The sequence below is a fragment of the Mobula hypostoma genome, chromosome 8 (genome assembly GCF_963921235.1).
Source record: "Mobula hypostoma chromosome 8, sMobHyp1.1, whole genome shotgun sequence".
Taxonomy (NCBI): Eukaryota; Metazoa; Chordata; class Chondrichthyes; order Myliobatiformes; family Myliobatidae; genus Mobula; species Mobula hypostoma.
This window is the reverse complement of record NC_086104.1, coordinates 63,602,558-63,627,298: the sequence shown is the minus strand read 5'-3', so window position 1 is coordinate 63,627,298 and position 24,741 is coordinate 63,602,558. Positions and strand designations below refer to the sequence as shown.

Sequence of the window (24,741 nt, the reverse complement as noted above, 5' to 3'; positions counted from 1 at the left end):
TCATCTCCCCTCTCCCATTGGGCAAGAGATACAAAAGCCTCAAAGCGCAGATTGCCAGGCTCAAGGCAAGGATAAGTTTCTACCCCATTGTTATAAAACTATTCAATGGTTCTCTAGTACATTAAGATGGACTCTTGGCCTCACAATCCACCTCATTATGCCATTGCACCTTATTGCCTACCAACACTGTACTTTCTCTGCAGTTGTTACATTTGATTCTGCATTGTCTTATTGTTTTATCTTGTACTACGTCAATGCACTATGTAATGAATTGATCTATATGAACGGTATGCAAAACAAGTTTTTCTCTATACCTTGATACTTAATAAACCAGTTCAAATTCCAAAAAGTAAATAGTGAAAAATTTGTCCAATTTAGTCATAATCACTTCATATGTTACTCCAAGCTCTGCATTAAATAAATTACCTTCCATCCATATTTTAAAAATAACTTTATCCAAGTCTTAAATACAAGAGATTCTGCAGGTGTTGGAAATTCAGAGTAACACATACAAAATGCTGAAGGAACTCAGCAGGTCATACAACATCTATAGAAAGAATAAACAGTACACAGTTTGGACCGAGACCCTTCATCAGGATCCGAAAGGAAGGGGGAAGATGCCAGAGTAAGAAGGTGGGGAGAGGGGAAGGAGGACAAGCTAGAAGGTGATATGTGAAGCCAGGTGGGTGGGGGGGGGGAATGAAGTAAGAAGCTGGGAGATGTAGGTGGAAAAGGTAAAGGACTGGAGAGGAAGAAATCTGATAAGAGAGGAAAGTGGAGCACGGGAGAAAGAGGAGGGATGCCAATGGGAGGTGATAAGCAGGTGAGGAGCAGAGGCAAAAGGGAATTGAAGAAAAGGGAAGGGGGAGGGAGAAAAATTACCGTAAGCTAGAGACATGGATGTTCATGCCATCAGGTTGGAGGCTACCTAGATGGAATATAAGGTGCGGCTTCTCAAACTGAGAGCTGCCTCAACCACATCTGAAGCACAAGATGGGAAAATTATGTCCAGATACAAAACCTGGATGAAGTATTCCATGGTTAAAAGAGAGTGAATCAATCCTCCTTTAGATTTGGATCACATTCCAGAACCCCCCTCCTCAGACAGTTTCAATAAGATCTCCCATCTTCTCTTCACTTTGGCCTTCTCCAGAAAAGCAGTAAATTAAAGCAAAAAGTTGAAAATGATGAAGGAAGATGCTTTTGATTTCAGATATGTGTCTCAGGCTCAACCTCAGAGTGGGGGAGAAACAAGGAATGCTGTAAACTCTCAATAAATCAAATAGTATGCATGCAGAGAGAATCAAAGTCAGCCTTTCAAGTCAAGAACGTTTCACCAAAACCAGAAGAGACAGAAAGCAAACATGTTCTAAGTGGCAGAGAGGGAAGGATAGAGATATCAGAGGGAATGTCTGTAATAGATAAAATCACTGTTTTCACAACAATAATTTAAAAACCTTGGAGAGGGATAGAAGATTAAAGCAAAGAAACTAATTTAAACAAGAAAGTACAGTGACATATTTGGACAGAGAGGAAAAATAGAATGGCGACCCGAAATTGTTGATAACAAGCCAATATGGAAGGTGAGATGCTTTTGGGTATTGTTAGAGCAATGTAAAAAGCTAAAGACAAAGAGGTCGGATTGAGATGGATAGAGATTAAAGTGACAAGGTAGGCACAGGTGTGGCTACAAAACAGGATGCATGCACATAGTTCCTGTGTATTGAACCAGTGTTATGTACAAGTGTACATGTATAGTACTCATTATTATGCAAGGAATTACCTATGTGGAACAAATCATATTGACAGTTCCTTAAAATTAAAACATTAATGCTTCTCACATGCATTGCCTCAAGTATGATTCCAGCTAAAAAAACATTCTGTACCCACAGTGAAAACAGGTGTTTCTCTCTGTTAAAATGCTTCCAAATTTGCAGAATTAAGAGGAATATTTTCAATTTTAAAATATAAATAATTAGCCTGAATCTCCAATCCCAGTAGTTGCCTAATATTTTGTTAAACTTCATATAAATACAAATTACAAATTAACATTACTAAAACCTTCCCCAGCCGCAATTTTTCACATTGATCTTCTACAACATAGAACAGTAAGTGCAAGCCCTTCAGCCTAACTTGCATAAGTTTGGCAAATGATTTATTCTGCAATCTAGGCACTTAAGTTTTCATACCCTCTTCACGATGCTTTGCAGTCTGTTCTTCAAACCTTTATTGATAACCGTCAAGGTAGCAGTACGAGGTCTGGGCACAACTGAAGATGAAAGAACAGGCTAATAGAAAAAATATACTTTGTATAATTTATAGCCTGTTTTCTATTCACAATTTCTATACCACTTCTTTAGACATGTGACCAATTCCTAAACTCCAAAGGCTTGATCCTGTTATGCACAGGGATATCAGTAAGGTGCTTCAAGCAAGAGGCTCATTGAGAGGAATTTAAGTGGTTCATTAGCTTATAGTATTCCTCTGGTGGTGTTCTTGCCCCTGTATTCTGTTTTTCAAGATGCCACATATTTTAATCTTTCTGGTATTCCATCACTCATCATGGTTGTACTTGTTTCTATAACCAATACTGCTACAGTACTTCTTTCTTATTCCATGTTTTCCAAAGGCCCTCTACCACGAAATACTGAATTATCAGTTTGCTCTTAAATAATTAAGATGTTACACTTTTAAGTGACCGTGTCTCATAAGCTTTCCCACAGCTCTGGCTGTTCTTCCTCAGATTTCCAGGCAGTAGCAACACCAAACAGTGGTAGGTAAAATTTTGCTGCCTGTGTGCACAATTTACTGAATAATACATAATGTTAGTGTATAGCAATACCTTTAAAGTTCTGCATTGTAAGAATGTAATAAGCCTCTCAAATGTAGTAGTTCTGTAGAGGTCAAAAATCAGAAAACACTGATGTGCTTGACTTCAGTCACAAGAGCACCAAGATAAATAGATTATAGTTATCATTCTGCTTCAAAGGGTATCAATGCAGCAACGTTTATTTATTTATCAACATTATTACATGAAGACCATTTACTTAACAAATTACATACCATGTTGAAACAACTTTACTACTTCCAGAACATACGGCCTACAAAGAAATTCAAACATAATTAAACAGAGAATTTCAAAGTTCAAAGTTCAAAAAGTAGATTCATTATCCAAGTACATATATGTCTCCATATACAACCCTGAAACTCACTTTCTTGCAAGCATGCTCAATAAATCAATAATGGAATAATAACCATAATAGAATCAATGAAAGATCACATCAACTTTGGCGTTCACCCAGTGTGCAAAAGACAACAAACTGTGCAACCACAAAAAGACAGAAATAATAAAAATAAGTAAGTAAGTACTTATAATTTTAACATTTAACTGCAGGTTGCACCATGAAGTGTCAAAATTATAAGTCTGTCTGGTATCCAGATAATTAAAATCACATGTTGAGATCTTTAAGATACAAAATTCAAGAACAAATATTAATTTGAGGATGACCTCAAATTAATTAGGGGGAGCCTAATTAGTGCGAGCCAGCATGGTTTTGTGTGGGGCAAATCACATCTTACTAATTTCATTGAGTATTTTGATGAGGTGACACAGGTGATTGATCAAGGTAGAGCTAAGGATGTTTGGGGATGATCATGCTACCTTCCTTTCCTTTTCTTTCTTGGGTGTCATGGCTACCAGAAGAATTTTAGAGCTGTATACCTCGATAATAAATGAACCTTTGAGATGCAAGAGCAATTAATTTTTTTTTAAAAAAACATTAGAGTGGTAGGTGCCTGGAATGCTGGAATGCGCTGCCTGGAGTGGTGGTGGAGGCAGATACATCAGGGACTTTTAACAGACATTTAGATAGGCATGTGAATATGAGGAAAATGGGGGGATATGGACATTGTGTAGGCATAAAGGATTAACTTATTTGGTCATTTGCTTTTGCACAACATTATGGTCCAAAAAGCCTGTTCCTGTGCTGCACTGTTCTATGTTTCCTGCCTATTGGGTGCAAATCAAGTGAACAAAGGTTTCCAAGAAACATGCGTGAGCAGCATGAAATATAGCTTTCTTCAATCTTCCAAAAGCTTTGATTCTACCAATTCTTCATACATGGAATACCTACAAATTCTGATGCCCACATGTGTGCTACCTAGTTTTATTTGGCATAGCAACTACTATTTCAATTGTGAATTAGCTATTGTAAACCTACATGGTACTGAAGGATGCCGAAAGCTAAGGAGAGAGAAATAAGAGAAGATTATTGATTGGAAGCCTGATTGGGTCCCCCCTGCCAGGAGGGAGTTGTGACAAGCTGGCAGGATATTGCCATTTGGAGCTGGGGTGACTGATAGATGGATGAAAATAGTTAGGGCCAGGAAGGACTGGAGATAGCACAACTTTGATGATCTGAGAGTAAAAGTGGGTGTAGGGAGGTTGTATTCCTATAGATTGCACCTTTTGTATGCGGAGGATACAACTAGCATGAAAACCATGTCAGACACACAATCATGATTTGTGACCAGATGTGTCTAGCTATATTTTCCTAGTTTCTACTTTCATAATCTTCTGGTTTGATAATTCTTCTGAACCAGTGCCAATATGTCATTATGCAGTTAATGTAATTGAATAGCATTGCCTTTAACTCTGTATATTTTCTCTACTATCTTTACCACATTAGACAATGTTCTGCACTGAGAAAACCTAGACCAATCTTACAGAATTCTAGAAATTTTACATGAAAGTACAGGAAAACAGCAACCTTGCAATCTTAAAATATCCCTCACAGCCAAGATAAATAGCCAGGAAACTCCAATGGGTTGAAAAAGCAATCATCAATAGCAGACTGCACAGGGGTTTGAATTCAAGTATTAGAAAAGCAGAAAGTGCACATGGATTGGTAAGACTGGAGGAGAACGCTGAGGCAGCACAGGGCAAGAACAAGGGACACTTTGTGGGCAAGAATACGAAACCTGAATTTAGGTAACTCAGAGAAGTTTGGAGGATAATTCTTAAGGCATTAAGACTTTGTATATGTAAGAAAAATGCCTATTTTGAAAGAGATCAGCCAGAAAATTATTAGGGAACCCTAGTTTCAGAATTATTCCGTAACAGACTACAACTTTGGAAGGAGTGAAACAACTCCTGCTATTCATGAAAAAAAATTTATTCATACTGTAGAAACAGAGGTTCAATGACAGGGCTAACATTTAATGACCATCTCTAATATCCTTTAAGGTGGTAGCAGATTTTGTCAATTAAATACTGCTGTACTCCAATGAAGCTATATCATCCATAGTGATTAGGAGAAGCTCAAGAATTTAGACCCATCAATGATAAAGGAAAAGCATTTTCTAAGTAAATCTGAATAATTTTTGACTTGTATGGGAATTGGCTACCCTGTTCTTCTCAGGTGTAGAGATCACATACTTGGGATAAGTTGTCTTGCCAAGTAAATATGGTATTTTTTTGTAAACAGACACAGAAGCTTTTGCACATTAGTGGTGGGGTCAATAAATATTTACAGTAGTAGATGAAATGCCATGGAATATTCGGTGTGCTAGATGGCAAAAAGAGTAGCACAAGGAGCAAAGTACAGAAAAATCATATGATTAGATTCATAAGATTCATCTACAGTCACTTCTGCTATAGCTGACTGAAGAATGCAGCCAGTTCATTGAGAAAAATTATTACTTACTTTTGTTTGCTGTTTATGTTCAGTTCACTATTAATTGGAATCAAATAACCTTGGCTGTTTCGAAGCTGTAAAACAACATTTTAGCATGTAAATCAATTAATACCGTGAAATGTTGACAACTTTGGATACAGCAAGCTTCCATACTAAAAAGAAACTAAACAAACTCTACAAGGCCCTGAGATAGCCTTCAATATGAAGTGGCATTTAGATTCAAGTTGGCAATTTCTCAGTTAATGAGAATATGGTAGAAATGTGATTATTAAATTCATCGATTTATTTTTCTTAAGGTAATTTCAGAAACTAATAATAACTGTATTCAAAATAAGAGTCAAAGGTATACAGCACAGAAACAGGCCCTGTGGCCCAGTTGTCCATGCCAACCAATATTAGTTCCATTTGCCTGTGTATGGTCCATATCCCTCTAAACCTTTCCTATCCATGCACCTGAAAAGCACCTGCCATACGAAACAACAACAACCTGTCTAAATATCTTTGAAACACTGTAAATGTCCCTGTCTCTATCATTCCCTCTGGTAGCTTGTTCCCCAAACCCGCCACCCTGTGTGTGAAAAACTTACCCTTCTGAACCCCTTTAAATCTGTCTCCACTCACCTTAAACTATGCCCTCTACTTTTAGCCTCATTTATCCTGGGAAAAGGACTGTGACCATTCAATTTATCTATGTCCCTCATGATTTTACATACTTCTTCAAGATCACCCTTAGTTTTCTCTGATTCGGGGGGGGGAAATCCTAGCTTATACAGCCTTTCCTTATAACTCAGGACTCCAGTCTCAGTAACATGCTCATGAATCCTTTCTGCACTCTTTCCAACTTAATGACATATTTCCGACGAGAAATGCATTCAATACTTCAGGTGCCATCTCACCAGCAACTTGTACAACTGTAACATGATCCAACTCTTGTAGTCAATGTAATATGGCTTCTTCATAGAATCATAAAGAGGTAGAGCATAGAAACAGACCCTTTGGCCCATCTAGTCCATGCTGAAAGCAGTTAAACTGCCTACTCCCATCAACCTGCATCGGGACCATAGCACTCGATACCCCGACTATCCATGTACTTATCCAAACTACTTAAACATTGAAATCGAGCTCACATGCACCATTTGTACTGGCAGCTCATTCCACACTCTCACAACTCTCTGAGTGAAAAAGTTTCCCCTCGTGTTCCCTAAACTTTTCACCTTTCACCATTAACCCATAATCTCTGATTGTAGTACCACCCAATCTCAGTGGAAAAAGCCTCCTTACATTTAACCTATCTATACCTCCCCCCCCCACCCCCAATTTTGTGTATGTCTATCAAATCTCTCAATCTTCTAAGTTTGAAGGAATGAAGGCCTAACCTATTCAATTTTTCCTTATAACTCAGGTCCTCCAGACCCAGGAATGTACCCGTAAATTTTCCCTGTATTCTTTCAATCTTATTTGCATCTTTCCTGTAAGGAGGTGACCAAAATTGCACACAATACTCCAGATTAGGCCTCACCAATGTCTTATACAACTTCAACATTACAGCCATCTCTTGTACTCAATACATTGATTTATGATGGCCAATGGGCTAAAAGCTTTCTTTACAACTCCTTCTACCTGTTGCACCACTTACAACAAATTATGTACCTGTATTCCCAGATCCCTTTGTTCTGCCACACTCTTCAGCGCCCTACTGTTCACTGTGCAAGACCCACCCTGGTTGGTCCTACTGAAGTGCAAAACCTCATACTTGTCTGCATTAAATTCCATCTACCACTTTTCAGCCTGTTCTTCCAGCTGATGCAGTTTCCTCTGCAAGCCATGATAGTCTTCCTCACTGTCCATTGCATTCTCAATCTTGGTGTCACCTGCAAATTTGCTGATCCAGTTAACTATCCAGATCACTGATGTAGATGACAAACAACAACGGACCCAGGACCGATCTCTGCAGCACACCACTAGTCACAGGCCTCCAGTTAGAGAGGCAGCCATCTGCTATCAATCTCTGGCTTCTCCTACAAAGCCAATATCTAAATTAATTAATTAACTCATTTTCAATGTTGAGCAACTGAACCTTTTTGACCAACCTCCCATGCTGGCTAAGGTGCATGGAGCAGCACAGTAGCATAGTGGTTAGCGTAACGCTTTACAGTACCAGCAACCTGGGTTCAATTCCCGCCGCTGCCTGTAAGGAGTTTGTACATTCTTCCCATGACTGCATGGGTTTCTTCCCACAGTCCAAAGATGTACTGGTTAGTAGGTTAATTGGTCATTGTAAATTGTTCCATGATTAGGCTAGGGCAGTGTTTCCACAGCTTTTTTAGCTCAGTGCCCCCGTAAAGCACTTTTGTACCTGCCAACACGCCCCTAAAGCATCTTCACACTTGCCAATGCCCCTCTTTGGCACAATATACCTTCTGGCACCCCTATCGTGTAAAAGCATGTTTACCAGATGCTAAGATAAGAAAAGTGATCCTGCTTTAATTTTTTTTTTGTCTTTAAACCTAGTTTACACAGCATCTGTGCACTGTACAGCAGCTTCGATATTAATATGATCCTTGAGCTTGATGGTTTTTATCAAGAGTTGAAATATCTAGTTCAAGTTGTGACAGCAAAACCCTTAAGTCCCCACACATAACAATGTACAAGTGGTTTCTGTTTTTTGTGAGTATGTGGTTTACTGCACTGAAGACTCTTTTAACAAGGTAGCAGGATGAAGAAGCAATGAAGAACAGTTTGGTTCTTCTCCAAAGGCCAGGAAACTTCAAAGGACAGTATAGCCGCATACCACAAAATCCAAAATTTTTGAGAAGCATTTTTGCTTCTTCATCATTCTGAATTCCTATAATTTTTTTCTTGCAAGCTCTCTTCCTCTTCTTCCATCTTGCAAAAACATGGGTTAATTACCCAGTCCAGAATTTCCAGATTATTCAAAGACTTGAATCAATTCTGAAAATTCGTCTTCAGTGACTGCACGTGTAAACAGTACTCTTGCAAATCACTGTCTGTGAAAGAGAATGCCATACTTCCCATGCAGGTAAACTCTGAGAACATTCTTCTCCCAATGTTTTGCTTATATTTTCCCTATTTTCCAATAAAAGTGAACACTGCGCTTTTTGTCTGGGTTGAACTGAAATTCTCACCCTGCAGTTTCATATTTAGAATGTTCATTTTGTCATACAGATCAGCTAGACATACCACACCTCCATGTTTCCATGTTTTTCCTTTTCAGGGTTCTTTTAAAGACCCCGATCTGGAGTTGCACGCTGACTTCGGTTCTTTGCAGGAATGGGACCTGTTCTTGGGGTTTCAGGACTGGCCATTGTTCGGCACGCCAAGGGTTCAGCCTGAAAGTCCAGCTCGAATTCGGAAGCCTAAGATCTCGGAGCTCTGCAGATGTGCGGATCGAGGGTCAGAGTCACAGCAGGAGACCCGTGTGTTGTCGGGGGAGTCGGTATATCTGCTATGGGCTCGAAGATTCGGGATCTTTGTGATCTTCAGGCACAGAGCTCGGAAAAAGCAACGTAACAGACTTTTAACATCATAAACCAGCGAGTTGTTTGTTATGACTCCCCACTCACTGGGGAAAAATACAGAGACACCTCCTTCTCCCTTATTAGGGAGAGACAGAATCTGTGGGATGTCGAATGTCGGGTGTAATGCGCAGTCTTTGGGGTAACTGCAAGTCTGTGTCTTTGCTATTGCTTTGCTCATGCTTGAGTGCTCGATGGAGGTACCAATGCTTGTTTTTTTTTTGCCAGTGGGGGGAGGGGGGATAGTAGCTCGCAGCCGCTTACACGTGGGAGGGAGGGGAGCTTGGGCAGACCTTGGGGTTCTTAAATTCATTTGTCGATCATTCTTTGGGGCACTTCTCTGTTTTTGTGGATGTTTGCAAAGAAAAAGCATTTTAGGATGTATATTGTATACATTTCCCTGACATTAATTGGACCTTTGAACCTTTGAAGAAGTTCAATCTTGTTACCCAAGCTCTTGTCAACTTTGAGCAAAAATTCAACCACAGTGTCAAAAAGATCAAAGAAATGTTTTAAGCAGCAGCCTTTTGCTAGCTAATGCACTTCATTGTGCAAAAGCAAGCATTCAAACTCTTCATCATTATCATGGCATAACTGGTGTAATATTCTGCTATTTAATGGATGAGCTTTAATTTTGTTGATACCAGATATTACAAGATTCATGCTTGAAGAAAGTTGCTGGCTGAGGTTTTTGGTAAGATGTTAACAATGAATTCCACAATAGATTGCAAACAGACTTGGAATTTCTTTTTTCATAAATGCCACTAAAACCTCTCACATATGGTACTCCATCGGTTGCACAAGAAATCATGTTCCTAATCCAAATACTTTTATCCTCAATATACGTTTTGAGTCATCATAAATTGATTCTCTTCAGATATTTGGTTTTAACATTGTACAAAAGAGAATCCCTTCATAAAAGTTCCCATTTTTCATAAACCATACATATGTCATTAGCAATGCCTTATTGTCTTGCACAGTTGACTCATCCAGTTGTATCCCAAATTCAGTTTTTTTGTAGCTCCATGCACAGGTGATACTCAATGTCTTCACTCATCTCATCAATATGACAAGCTACTGAGTTATTACTCAGAGGAATTGATTTTAAAATACTGTTATCCACTTTGAGAACAGTAGTGAGTACTTCTGATACAGCATGCATTATTAATCTTTCACCAATTGTATGAGATTTTCCACACTTTTCTATCATTTCAGAAGCAATACAAGAAGCATTGAGACCACTATCAAGGTCGTTTTTAGCTTTCTTGGCAAATGACTCAAGTGAGCAATGCTTTTCACATGCTTCTTTCATCCCCTGGAACTGAGTAATACCATAAGTAGCCTTTTAAGGGTGTCTTTTACAGAAGCGTTCCTACAATCTTGATGGTTTCATGGCTTCATTAGACAGTACAGTATTACAAATAAGACATATGGTGCATTGCTGATCTGACAGGAACGGAATCAAAACCATACTCCAGGTAGGTAACATTATATTGGCACACTCTCTTTAGTTTCTGTTTTTTAGCAGATTAGAATTCAAGGCTACACTGCCTTCAGACTCAGATCATGCTGTACGTACTTACCCATCATCAACGGGGCCAAATTAAAATAAAAAATTAACACAATCTATCAGATGTTGACAACACCAATGAGTTGACAAGGTCAATCAGGTCTCATGCTTACCGCCACCCCCAGCAACTTCTAGTCCCCCTAATGCCCACCTAGGACATGTAACCACCCCCACTGGGAATCAATGGACTGGCATTAAATGGGGGGGGGGGTTGCTCAGTGGCACAGCTCAAAGGGTTGCAAGGGCCTGTTCTGCATTGCATCTCAATAAAATTTTTAAAAAGTAACATATATTCAAAATAGTGAGAGAAAAAAGTACATATCATTATGCAAGAAAACACATGTATAGTCCAAGACTCTGAGCGACATACAAATTGACAGTACAGCACCCGGTAATCCAGCCTATACTTCCACTCGAGAGCAGCACCAACGGGAGAGGCCAACCCACAACTGAGCGCAGATGCCATCCTACACCACCGCCTGCATCTCCTTGAGGCCCAGTCCTCGCTACAACCGAGGCCATGCTGCTGCCTCGTCACCAGTCTCACCACCAAAGAACAGAAACAGGCCTGCGGCACATTATGTTATCAATGTCCAACAGGGTCTTGCGATCGGAAGAGAAACATCCAAGACAATCACTCACAGTTATACTGCATGCTGCTTTCGTGCATCAACTTTGATGTCTTCGAGTAGCAGGAAGCATTGTACACTGAACTTGAGGAGAGATGAATGGGTTCAACGAGGAGTGGTGGGGAGTTCACGTCTAGTATTTTAAGTTAAATACAGGTAATTATGAGGGATGAGCCAGCGAAATAGAATTGATAGATTAGGTTTAGAGAAAGCTCAATGCACACACAGTGGAAGACATTTAAGAGTACCTTTCAGAATATATTGAATAGGTACACTGCCTATAAAACCCACCCCACCCCCTTTAGAAGAGTTTTACAACATTGAATTACAGTGGGTTTAATTTGGCTTTTTTTGACACTGATCAACAGAAAAAGTGAAAACAGATCTCTACAAAGTGGTCTAAATTAATTACAAACACAAAACACAAAATAATTGATTGCATAAGTATTTACCCCCCTTTAATATGACATACCAAATTGTCACTGGGGCAGCCAATTGGTTTTAGAAGTCACATACAGTAATTAGTTAAATGGAGATCTGTTCAATTGACTGTAGTAAAAATATACCTATATCTGGAAGCTCCAACTGCTGGTGAGTCAGTATCCTGGCCAAAACTACACCATGAAGACAAAAGAACACTCCAAACAACTCCACAAAAAGATTATTGCAAAGCATAAGAAAATTTCCAAGTCACTGAATATCCCTTGGAGTACAGTTAAGTTAATCACCAAGAAATTGAAAGATTATGGCACAGTTGTAAAACTGCCTAGAGCAGGCTGTCCTCAAAAACTGACTGACTGTGCAAGAAGGGGACTAGTGAGGGAAGCTACGAACAAACCTGTGACAACTCTGAAGAAGTTACAAGCTTCAGTGGCTGAGATGGGAGAGTCTGCGCTTTAAACAACTGCTGTCCAAGTTCTTCACGAATCACAGCTTTATGAGAGAGTGGCAAGGAGAAAGCCACTATTGAAAAAACTCACATGAAATCTCAGCTAGAGTTTGCCAGGTGGCACGTGGGAGACTCTGAAATTAGCTGGAAGAAGGTCCTACAGTTTGATGAAACCAAAATTGAGCTTTCTAGTCATCAGACTAAATGCTATATTTGGCATAAGCCAAACACCACACATCATCAAAAACACACCATCCCTACCATGAAGCATGGTGGGGGCTGCATCATGCTCTGGGGATGCTTCATTGCAGCAGGCCCTGGAAGGCTTGTGAAAGTAGCAGGTAAAATGAATGCAGCAAAATACAGGGAAATCTTGCAGGAAAACCTAATGCAGTCTGCAAGAGAACTGCGACTTGGAAGAAGATTTGTTTTCCAGCAAGACAATGACTCCAACCATAAAGCCAAAGCTACACAGGAATGGCTTAAAAACAATAAAGTTAATGTCCTGGTGTGGACATATCAGAGTCCAGACCTCAATCCAATAGAGAATTTGTGGCTGGACTTGAAAAGGACTGTTCTCCATGCAATCAGACAGAGCTGGAGCAGTTTTGTAAAGAAGAAAAGGGAAAAATTGTAGTGTCCAGATGTGCAAAGCTGATAGAGACCTATTCACACAGACTCAAGGCCGTAATTGCAGCCAAAGGTGCATCTACTCAATACTGACTTGAAGGGGATGAATACTTATACAATCAATTCTTTGGTGTTTTATATTTGTAATTAATTTAAATCACTTTATAGAGATCTGTTTTCACTTTGACACAAAAAAGCCTTTTTTCTGTTGAGCTGTATCAAAAAAAGCCAAATTAAATCCACTGTGATTCAATGTTGTAAAACAATAAAACATGAAAACTTCGGGGGGGGGGGTGTGAATAATTTTTATAGGTACTGTCCATTCCAAAATGAAAGAAGAAATCTAAAGGGGGTACCTACTAAATGTGGTTAACGAAGAAGATTAAAAATAATACCAAACTTGAAAACACATAAAATTGTGCAAAGATGGGTGCAAAGTTCACAAAATTGTACAATTTGGGCTTTGCCAAGACCGCATGGCCCCAGAACTCTTCAAAATCTTGTTCCAATCATGAACGTAAATTTCAGAAGAGAGGTGAAATTAAGTGCCCTTGACATCAAATGTAGCACTCAAATGCTCTGATAAAACTAAAGTCAATGGGAAGCAAAGTGAAAACATTCTAGTTACACACATAAAAGTTGCTGGCAGAGTTCCTCGTGTTGGCATTCTAGTTACTGATGTCATATTTTGCAAAGAGGAAACTGGTTGTGATGGTCAGAGATCAGCCTTGGGACATTCCGCAGGCATACTTCGGGGCAGTTTTCCAGTCCAGTCATCTTCAGCTGTTTCCCCAATGACCTTTCTTCCAACATAAGGTCAGTATAGGGGATGCACACTGAAGATTACATAATATTCAACTGCATTCACAAATCTTATCCAAATAAAACTGCTCATTAATGCACACAGCACGACTCAGAAAATATTCAGGCATAATGTTGATATGTGGCAAGTAACAATTCTGCCACAGAAGTGCCAGCCAATGACCATCTCCAACATAGACAGCCTGGGCATCAATGGCTTGTGTATTGTCGAGACCCTCATCAGCAATATTCTTGTCACCACTGACCAGAAACTAGTGCAGCCACATAAATACCACAACTACATGAGCAGATTAGAGACTGGATGTCGTGTGGTGAGTGACCTCAAGGCTTTTCTACCAGGTAATGCCAGATGTAGAGTCTGACAGAATATGCCCATAACAAAAACTGCAGAACCTCAACCTTTCCTCATGGGCAGACCCCAGTTAGTTTGTATTGGTAACATCTCCTTCACATCCACCATCAGCGCAGGTGCACCGGAAAGTTATGTGCTTAGCTCCCTGCTCTACTCATTTTAGACCCGTGATTGTGAGGCGAAGGACAGCTACAATACTGTATTTAAGGAATGTGGGGGGGAAGTGATTTTTTTTTATTTTCATTGCCCATCTGTATTTAAATTTTATTAATTTTATTGAACTTCCTTATTGTGAAATTTCTTTTAGATTGACAAGTCAGAGAAACTGGCATCAGAAATAAAAATGAAGTGGCAAGACAAGTAATATGAGATAGAAAAATTTTGCTGACAATAAGTATATTAAAAATGTAACTTATTTAATTGTGTATTAAGCAAAAATGTAAATACATCGATATACAGGTTTTCCCCGCCATCCGAAGGTAGATGAAACAGTTCATAAGCCGAAATGTCGTAAACCAAAGAAGCAGTTACCATTTATTTATATGGGAAAATTTTGTGAGCGTTCGCAGACCCAAAAATAACCTACCAAATCATGCCAAATAACACATAAAACCTAACAGTAACATATAGTAAAAGCAGGAATGATATGATAAACACACAGCCTATATAAAGTAGAAATACTTTTCCAAAATCATTGCCGGCACTGTTCTCCGAAAGCGAAAATCTCACGCAAGCGCTCTCGGCAGAAAATCTCACACAAGGGCTGTTGGCAAAAACACGCTCTCCAGTAACCTTTAAGCTATGAAGCTGCCAAACTGCCAAATCATACCAAATAACACGTAAAAATACACAGCCAATATAAAGTAGAAATAATGTATGTACAGTGTAGTATCACTTACCGGAATTGGGACAGGGCCGAGGTGGTGTGTTAGGCTGAGTTGTCGGAGTTTGGCTGGTGCAGTGGCCCCCACCCTCTGGGTTGCCGACTGATACTGATCCACGAAGCATGCAGGGGTCCAGTGGTAGCTGGGAGGCACACAGCACATCTTTAAGAAAAAAGCCAAAATAAACATGCTAATTAATTAGGTGTCGCCCAACACGTAATTGTCGGCACAGATCAATGCCGATTGCATCGCCTCTGATCTGGGCCGACAATTTATGTGTCGGACGACACCTAATTAATTAGCATGTTTATTTCGGCTTTTTTCTTAAAGATGTGCTGTGTGCCTCCCGGCTACTGCTGCATTCTCCACGAATCGGTATCTGTCCGCGGCCTGGGTGTTGGGGTGATGGAACACCGGGGTGTCGTCTGTTTCCATTAGAGCAGGCAGCTCATCTTCTCCTATGACTGCCTGCCTCACTGTCGAAGGTCAAGGATCGTCGTCTGCTGTGGCTGATGTGGAAGGCTTGCCTGACTGCTGAGCCTCGCACATTTTTCTATCATACAGTTCTTTGTAAGCACTCAAACCATCTTGCAAATAACCCCTAAACCGACGTACCCTTTCAAAATTAAAGTCATACTTTATCACTGCAGTGAAAATCTCATGCAGTTGCTTCACGTTCATTTCGCTACTGCATTCGGTTTCGATCATTATCCTTTCCTCTTCCAATTGCATCAGCTCTTTATCTATCAGTTCTTGATCATGGGATGCCAAAACCTCTTCAACATTATCTTCGTCAACTTCCACAAGCCAAACTCACTTTGTCCTTGATTCATTCACCACGATCAAAATGCTTAATTATGTCTAGTTTTACGCTAAGTGTAACACCCCACAAGCTCTTTTAGGCTTTTCCGACACCTTAGAACTTATTTTGCAAATGGCTGCTCACAAGCACATGTTTAAGCAATGCCAGCAAGAATGCCATTTCGAATCCGGGGGACAGCGGCTGCTCAGGGCGCGCGCTGCTTTTTATCACGTGTTGATTTTTTTCATAACAGTGAAAACACCTTCTGAAAGCGAAAACAGGGAACTAATGTAGGTCTTTCGTAACAGTGAGGTGTTGTAAAGCGAACGATCGAAAAGTGGGCGACTCCTATGCTGTATAACTTCCTAGAACCTTTGAAATATGTAAACATGTAATTCATTTTACACTTGAGTCCTTTTCGTGTTTGTCATTTAGATGATACTAATCGGTATCTCTTAGCCTTTATTTGCCCTTCTTTGATCCTGTTAATATTTTTACGGAAGACATCTCTTGATATCAGCCTTGCAAGTATCAGTTGACGTAGCAATCACATACTTTTGGAAGGGAGGGTGTTCTAGATTAAAAGATACAAATAGTAGTGGTTCTAACTGAGAAAGGGTGGTGAAGGCTTTTAACTACATCTGATCTGTCTAGAGGCAGTATTATTATAGGAGAGAAATGAGAACAAGAGTGAAGTAAAAGAGAATATTAGCTAGTTCTGACAATGCAATGCAATGTCTGGTTGCCTGAAATTGTTGAATTTAGCATTGAGTCCCGAGCTTTGTAACTCTGCACAAAACTAGGATGTTTTCCTTTGGTTTACTGCAAGAAGTTTAAAGGTTACTAGACAACGGGATGACCCATTGGGGCACCCTTTGAGAGAAGGGTAGTGCAGTCTGACGTGACCAGAATAAACACTAAATTTTCCTGAATGCTATTGGTATCGCTTTGCTTTGGAAACTGAAGTAGAAAACCTCAGTTTATTAAAGAAGAATGACACATAGCAAATCAAATATAGCTGCTCTTCATTTAACGAAGGACACCTTTGATGGCATTATTTCTGGTTTATCTGCCACCCTTCTGAAGCCATGCAGCCTTTTCATCCCCCACCTCTTCATCTCTTCTGCTGTTTGTTGTTTGTCTCTGATCCTGGAGACGTGCATAGCTCTCCTCCTCTGCCTCTTCTTCTCTCATCTTTTTTTGTCCTGACTCTTTGATCCTGGAGTCGTGCGGCCCTGGCCTCATCCAATTCTTGTTCTCTCCCTCTCCTTGCTGCTTCCCAACGACTTTTGGCATCATCTCTTGACCATAATATCCCCCTTCCCTTTCCACGCGGCATAATTAGGCTGACCATTTTTTCTTTTTACCCTAATGCTGGATAGAAGATACGAAGCATTAACACCAAAGGATGCTGATTATTCTTGATGATGCGGTTGGCACTCTCCTAAATGGACGTGATATAGTCACTGCTGTCTTTTGACTGCAGCAAAGGGTTTTATGGGTGTCTCGAAGTATGTCATTACAATAAGATTCAATCATCTCTTATTGATGGGTGGCAGTTAAATCTGTCCCAATCCTGCACATGCTGATGGTGGTGATTAGCAGAATGTGACCCCGCGAAATAGAGCTGCCCTGCCCTTTTGCTCTGGTAGGTGTCACTGCTGAGATGGGCCGTGCGCATGCGTTGGGCTGTCGCATCCCGATTTCCATGATGGCCGATCAGGTCTCGGGTTAAAAGGGAGTCTGTTTATTTTGGCGAAGGAGCAATTTTATACAAATATATAACCCTGAACTTTGCCTGCATTATGTAAGTTAGTGCATTTTAATTTGATTTAGCCAAAAAAAGTGCCACTGTAATGCACAGAGGTCTCAAACAGACAAACAGAGCATGAGAGCTTTAGTAGTATATATAGACAGACAATGCCATGTTAATGAGAGAGATCAGAGGAAAATGGCGAACTGTTTCAAGCTGATAGGAAGGTGACAGTAACTCAAATAACCATTCATTACAACAGTGGTGTGCAAAAGAAGAAGAAGAAGTCGAACCTTGAAGTGGATAGGCTACAGCAGCAGAAGGCCACACCAGGTTCTACTCCCGTATCTAATAAAGCATACCTATTAATTCATGAAACAGTTACTGAATAAAGGTTTGTTAATCTTGTTTTTAAATTACTGTATTATAAACAAGAGGCAAGAATTCTTAATTTAACCATGCAGCAACGGAATCAAAAAATTTTGACTTAGATTTATGGTCATTGATCATGCACATTTATTTTAGCTTTGAAGATCAATATTACCTTCAAAACAAAGACGCCGTTGTCTAGCCCAAAGGAATGAAAAAGAACCTGTAATTCAGAAACATAGAAACTCAATTGGTGATGTCTCTACTAATAGATACAATCATTTCTAAAATGCAAGGAATTGAATACAACTTTCCTGATGCATTAAATAGCCCTTCATTCAAAGAAAATATTTAAGAATGAACAGAATGGATTTGATGAACCCTACTAGATCTAACTAGTTCTTACGTCCACAGCTAGAACAAAAGTTAGACGTACTAACTTCTTGGGCAGCCCCTCGGACATGAAGAAAACTTACTTCTATTTGTTCACTGTGAGGTTATCAATGAGGACAATGTGGGAACAATAGATTCATCCAAAAAGTGAAACCAAGCGACATAGGTGGCTACAAGCCCTGATTCCCAGATGAGCTCAATTCCTTTTATGTTCACTTTGACCAACAAAATATAGAGGACCCTTCAGAAACTCCACAGCACCCAAAGACCCTGTTATTTCAGTCTCTGAGATCGACAGGAAAGCATCCTTCAGGAGGCTCAGCCCACGGAAAACATCTGGCCGAAGCAGTGTAACTGGCCGCGTACTAAACACCTGTGCTGATTTGGCAATCTGAGGTACCTACCAGCTTCAAACAGGTTTTAATTATCTGGTGCCTCAAAAGAACGTGGTAGTCTGCCTCGATGACTAGTGCCCAAATGCTCTTACCTCCACTGTCACCAAGCGTTTTCAGAGGTTAGTGATGAAATATAGAAACTGCTGCCTGAGAAGCAACTTGGATCTGCACACCGTCACAACAGGTTAACAGCAGATGCCATTTCATTGGCTCTTCACTCAACCCTGAAACATCTGGATCATGAAGATGCATACATCAGGTTGCTCTTCAATGACTACAACTTGACATTCAATACTATCATCGCTTCAAAACTAATCAATAAGCTTCAAGACGTTGGCTTTGTTGGAAACCACTTTTTTTTTAAATAATACCTTAAGGTTGTTATAGCCAGGGGTGGTAATAGGGACAAGCTCCCAATACCTATTAAATGCTCCCAATGGCATGCACCTCAAATAGCCTCTGACAACCAAGTCCAGCTCCTGGCCTTCACGAGTGGTTTAGCTACTAAACCCGGTGGAACCGTTTCTACTGACAGGAGAAGGGGCAAAGGCAGGTTAAACCAGTCGCTTCAGGCAGATGAGGCTCGTCAGCCGTGATTGGCAGCTCATCTAGGAGAAGGGAAACTCTGATCTCAAACCTCCGCTACCTTACCTACTCATGGGAAAGGCTTCAGGAGTAAATCCTGAGGGGAAAATCCAAAACTGGAGTTCCTAAGGCTGTCCTACATAGAGTTTGATTCTGACTAGCAACTCCTGTGACGCTGCTGGTACCTAACTGAATCAGTCTTTGCCGTTCCTTTGGGTTCAGCAGGTGCATAGAGACTGGGAGCTTGCTACATGGGCAACAGCTTGCTCTCCCTGTCGTACTGCCCATGATTGCATATCTATACAGCTAGGATGCAGCATCCATGATCAACACTGAACATAAGAACATTAGAACATAAGAAAAAGGAGCAGGAGTAGGCCATCTGGCCCATTGAGCCTGCTCCACCATTCCATAAAATCATGCCTGATTTGGTCATGGACTCATCTCCACCTATCTACCTTTTCCCCATGACCCTTAATTCCCCTACTATGCAAAAATCTATCCAATCTTGTCTTAAATATACTTACTGAGGCAGCCTCCACTGCTTCACTGGGCAGAGAATTCCACAGATTTACCACGCTCTGGGAAAGGCAGTTCCTCCTCATCTCTGTCCTAAATTTACTCCCCCTGAATCTTGAAGCTATGTCCCCGAGTTCTAGTCTCACCTACCAGTGGGAATCAACTTTCCTGCCTCTATCTTATCTATCCCTTTCATAATGATATACGTTTCTATAAGATCTCCTCTCTTTCTTCTGAATTCCAGTGAGTACAGTCCCAGTCAACTCAATCTCTCCACATAGTCTAACCCCCTCATCTCTGGAATCAACTTGGTGAACCTCCTCTGCACCGCCTCCAAAATCTGTATATCCTTCCTCAAGTAAGGAGACCAGAACTGCAAGCAGTACTCCAGAAGCGGCCTCATCAGTACCCTGTACGGTTGCAGCATAACCTCCCTGCTCTTAAATTCAATCCCTCTAGCAATGAAGGCCAACATTCCTTTTGCCTTCTTGATAACCTGCTGCACCTGCAAACCAACCTTTTGTGATTCATGCACAAGCACTCCCAAGTCCCTCTGCATAGCAACACGCTGCAATGTTTTACCATTTAAATAATAATCTGATCTTCCATTTCCTTCTAAAGTGGATGACCAACATTGTATTCCATCTGCCAGACCCTTGCCCACTCACTCAACCTATCTATATATCTTTGCAGACTCTCCAATTCTTCTGCACAATTTGCTTTTCCACTCAATTTAGTATCATCAGCAAACTTAGATACACTACACTCAGTCCCCTCTTCCAGATCGTTAATGTATATAGTAAACAGTTGCGGGCCCAGCGCCGACCCCTGCGGCACACCACTTGCCACTGACTACCAACCAGATCCCACCTCTCTGCTTTCTATTAGTTAACCAACCTCTATCCATGTTAATACATCACCCCCAACTCTATGCATCCTTATCTTATAGGTAAGTCTTTTATGCAGTACCTTATCGAACACTTTCTGGAAATCCAAGTAAATGACATCCATTTGTTCCCCTCCATCCACTGCACTCATTATATCCTCAAAGAACTCCAGTAAGTTTGTTAAACAGGACCTCCCTTTGCTAAATCCATGCTGCATCTGCCCGATGGATCCATTCATCTAACCGAGCAGACCCTCACCCTCACTTTTTATAAGATTTGTACTTTTTAAACAAACGTATTTTTCACAGTCACTGGCGGAAAGTAGTATAGCAGCTAAACTAACTGTTCATTACCTTTCTCATTTTTCAACGGCTAAGTAATAGCACATTACCCATGTAATGTAATTGTTTTAATTATGTAGCCTATTAACTAAGTTATCACTATCTAAGGAATTTTCTTTATCTTATCTATAAAAGTGATAGATTTTTCAGAAGTGCCATCTTTATTTTCTTTTTTCCTTTGTTTTACATCCCTTAGCATTAATTTCCCTCTTAACATCATTTCTCAGCTCTGTATTTAGTTTGCTTAGTATTTGTTCAATACCTCCTTGAGTAACTGGATCCTCAATTTCTTCTCTTGCGGACCCCTGTCAGATTGGATTGGCAAAAACATCTCCTCCACAATCTCCATCAGTACAGGTGCACCACAATGCTGTGTGCTTAGCCCGCTGCTCTACTCACTTTATACTTAAGACTGCGAGGCTAAGCACAGCACCAATGCTAAATTTAAGTCTGCTGACAACAGCAATATCATTGGCAAAATCAAAGATGGTGATGAAACAGCAGACAGGAAGAAGATTGAAAATCTAGCAGAATGGTGCCACAACAACATTAGCAAGACCAAAGGGATAATTATTAACTTCAGGAAGAGGAAACTGAAGGTCCACAAGCCAGTCCTCATTGGGGGATCAGAGGTGGAGAGGGTCAGTAACTTCAAATTCCTCAGTGTTACCAGCTCAGAGGATCTATCCTGGGTCCAGTACGTAACTGCCATTACAAAGAAAGCACGGCAGCACTTATGCTTTCTTAGGAGTTTGGCAAAAATTTGGAATGTCAACTAAAACTTTGACAAACTTCAATAGATGTATTGACTGACTGTATAACAGACTGGTATGGAGATTCCAATGACCTTGAACAGAAAAGCCTACATGAAGTAGTGGATACGACCCACCTCATCCCAGGTAAGGCCCTCCCCACCGTTGAGCACACCACACAGAGTGCTGACGCAGGAAAGCAGCATCCATCATCAAGTACTCTCACCATCCAGGTCATGCTCTCTTCTTGTTGCTGTCATCAGGAGGGAGGTACAGGAGCCTCGGAACGCGCACCACCAGTTTCACCAACAGTTGTTGCCTGTCAACCATCAGGCTCTTGAACCAGAGGGGATAGCTTCATTCATCTTCATTTACTCCATCATTGAACTGTTCCCACGACCTATAGATTCACTTTCAAGGACTCTTCATTTCATGTTCTTACTCTTTATTATTTATTTATTTATTATTATCATTGTGTTTTTTTCTCTTTTGTACTTGCAAAATTCGTTGTCTTTTGCACATTGATTGTCTGTCCATCTTGATGGGTGCAGTCTTTCATTGATTCTATTGTGTTTCTTGTATTTACTGTGAACACCCACAAGAAAATGAATGTCAGGGTTGTATACGGTGACATGTATGCACTTTGATAATAAATTTACATTGAACATTGAGCTTAATAGTGCAGGCTATAACTGTCAGGCTGTGTGGGCAGGTAAGTTGAGAAAAAGTCTCCACCTTTTGCCACTTCCTTGTGATCCTGATATATAGCCTCCGGTTTCTCAATATCATTCAGAATATTCCTTCTCTACACCAAGAGGTCATAGGCCAGATTTTCTCAAGAGTCAGTGAAGATATTGTATTTCTTCCAGGAGACTTTAAACATATCCTCAGAACAGTGCATCTGTTTTGGGAGTCTGATTTTGCATCTTGTCCTAAGGTATAGTAGATAACAGGCCATGTTCTGGTAAATGGGACTAGTATAGAGGGATACTTGCGTTTTGTCCTTTTGATGAAGGTGGAAAATTTTGCAGAGTCAGCCATGGTGATTTTTTTCTTTCACCTGTTGCAGGCAACTCAGGTCTCATAACCATATAGAAAGTCAGTAATCACTACTACACAAGCGAAATTGGTCCAAAAAATTAAACTTCATTGGATCCAAGACAAATTTGCATGAAAGATTGAAACTTTATTTAAGCAAACATTCCTATTGTACCTGCTTAGCAGCAAATGCATCTAGCCCTTGTGAAATCCAGACATCTTTGATAATAGTAACTTCATCATCTGAAAGAAAAGTGGATATGTGTCACAATATTTATAAGATTTAGATTACCAGCAAAACAGGATGCAACCGTTACCTTCATCTAAGTAACTAACATAATTGTGAAAGAATGAAAAGGGATTTCAATACAACATATAAAAAGGAGGTAGGAGATGTTGTGAGGAAAATATCTCCTGATGGGGTCATTTAGGGGGCAAGGTCTCTTCTTAAGATTGAAAGGAAGAGAAATTACTGAGTTATTAAACACATCCAAGGCTGAGACAGATTTTTTGAGCTCAGGTATATGAAAGGTTATGGACAGAAAGCAAATAAAATGGCACCATGGCCAAAGGATGGATCAGTCATGATCTTATGAGCAGTGCAGGAAGCTCGAAGGATACCACTGCGTACCCTATCCCCTTTTTTATGTTCACTCTATCAAACAAGTTAACAAGATGAAAAAATTAAATCAATAAAATCCAAAAACAATAACCACTTGACATTTCTAGAGCCAGTGAATGGAAGTGGTGACATACTATCATTAGTACTAAAAGCCATGTGTATTTCCAAAGGAGATAACAACTGTTGATGCCCGTTGTTTCTATTTTACCAAGGTGAAAAATATTTCCAACATAAACTTTGTGGTTGGCTGCTTTGTTAATCACAATAGTTTTGATGAACTCATTACTGTCAATGAACCGCAGGTGATTAGGGAGCTTAAGGCAAAAGAACCCTTGGGAAGCAGTGATCACAGTATGACTGAGTTCAATTTGAAATTTGATAGAGAGAAAATAATGTCTGACATGCAGTATTTCAGCTGAATGAAGTAAATTACAGTGGTATGAGAAAGAAGTTGGCCAAAGTAAATTGGAAGGAACTGCTGGCAGGGATGCCAGCAGAGCAGCAGTGGCATGAGTTTCTGGGGAAAATGAGGAAGGTGCAGGATAGGTGTATTCCAAAAACAAAGAAATATTCAAAAGGCAAAATAGTACAACCATCTGACAAGGGAAGTCAAAGCTAATGTAAAAGCAAAAGAGAGGGTATGCAAAGCAAAAATTAATGGGAAGACAGAGGATTGGAAAGCTTTTTAAAACCTACAGAGAGCAACTAAAAGAATAATTCAAATGAAGCAAATGTAATATGAAAGCAAGCTAACAAACAATATCAAAGTGGATAGTAAAAGCTTTTTCCAAGTATGCAAAAAAAAAGAGATGAAAGCGCATATAGGACCATAGAAAATGAAGCCAGGTAAATAGTAAAGGGTGAAAGGAGATGGCAGATGAACTAAATGAGTATTTTGCATCAGTCTTCACTGTGGAAGACACTAGGAGTGTGTAGTTGAAGGGTGTGAGGGAAGAGAAGTGAGTCCAGTTACAGTGAATCCAAAAATATAAGATGCAAAGAGACTTGCAAGTCCTTGTGCAGAACAACCTAAAGGTTACCTTGCAGGTTGAGTCTGTGGTGAAGGCGGCAAAGGCAATGTTAGCATTCACTTCAATCGGTCTGGAATACAAGAGCAGGGATTCATAAGGCACCGGTGAGGCCTCGCCTTGAGTATCGTGAACAGTTTTTGGCTCCTCATCTAAGAAAAGGCCTAACAGAGCAGATGTGAAAAGGATGTTTCCCATGGAGGGGGAATCAAGGACAAGAGGGCACAGCCAGAGGATGGTGAATTATGG

At 40.2% G+C, this 24,741-nt stretch overlaps 1 protein-coding gene across 6 annotated transcripts in view; it reads right to left on the bottom strand.

Moving 5' to 3' along the window:
* The window catches only part of si:zfos-1056e6.1 (uncharacterized protein LOC107988029 homolog), a 127,250-nt gene that overhangs the window by 63,493 nt on the left and 39,016 nt on the right, over positions 1–24,741 (bottom strand). For 4 of the 6 annotated variants that reach the window (XM_063055990.1, XM_063055989.1, XM_063055988.1 and 1 more), the window contains 5 exons: positions 23,018–23,085; positions 18,108–18,155; positions 5,706–5,770; positions 3,064–3,101; positions 2,190–2,269 (listed from right to left, as the gene is read on the bottom strand). In XM_063055990.1, the coding sequence (XP_062912060.1) occupies positions 2,190–2,269; positions 3,064–3,101; positions 5,706–5,770; positions 18,108–18,155; positions 23,018–23,085 (299 nt within the window). The remainder of the gene's footprint in view (positions 1–2,189; positions 2,270–3,063; positions 3,102–5,705; positions 5,771–18,107; positions 18,156–23,017; positions 23,086–24,741) is intronic. The other 2 variants (XM_063055993.1, XM_063055991.1) reach the window with 2 other exon arrangements.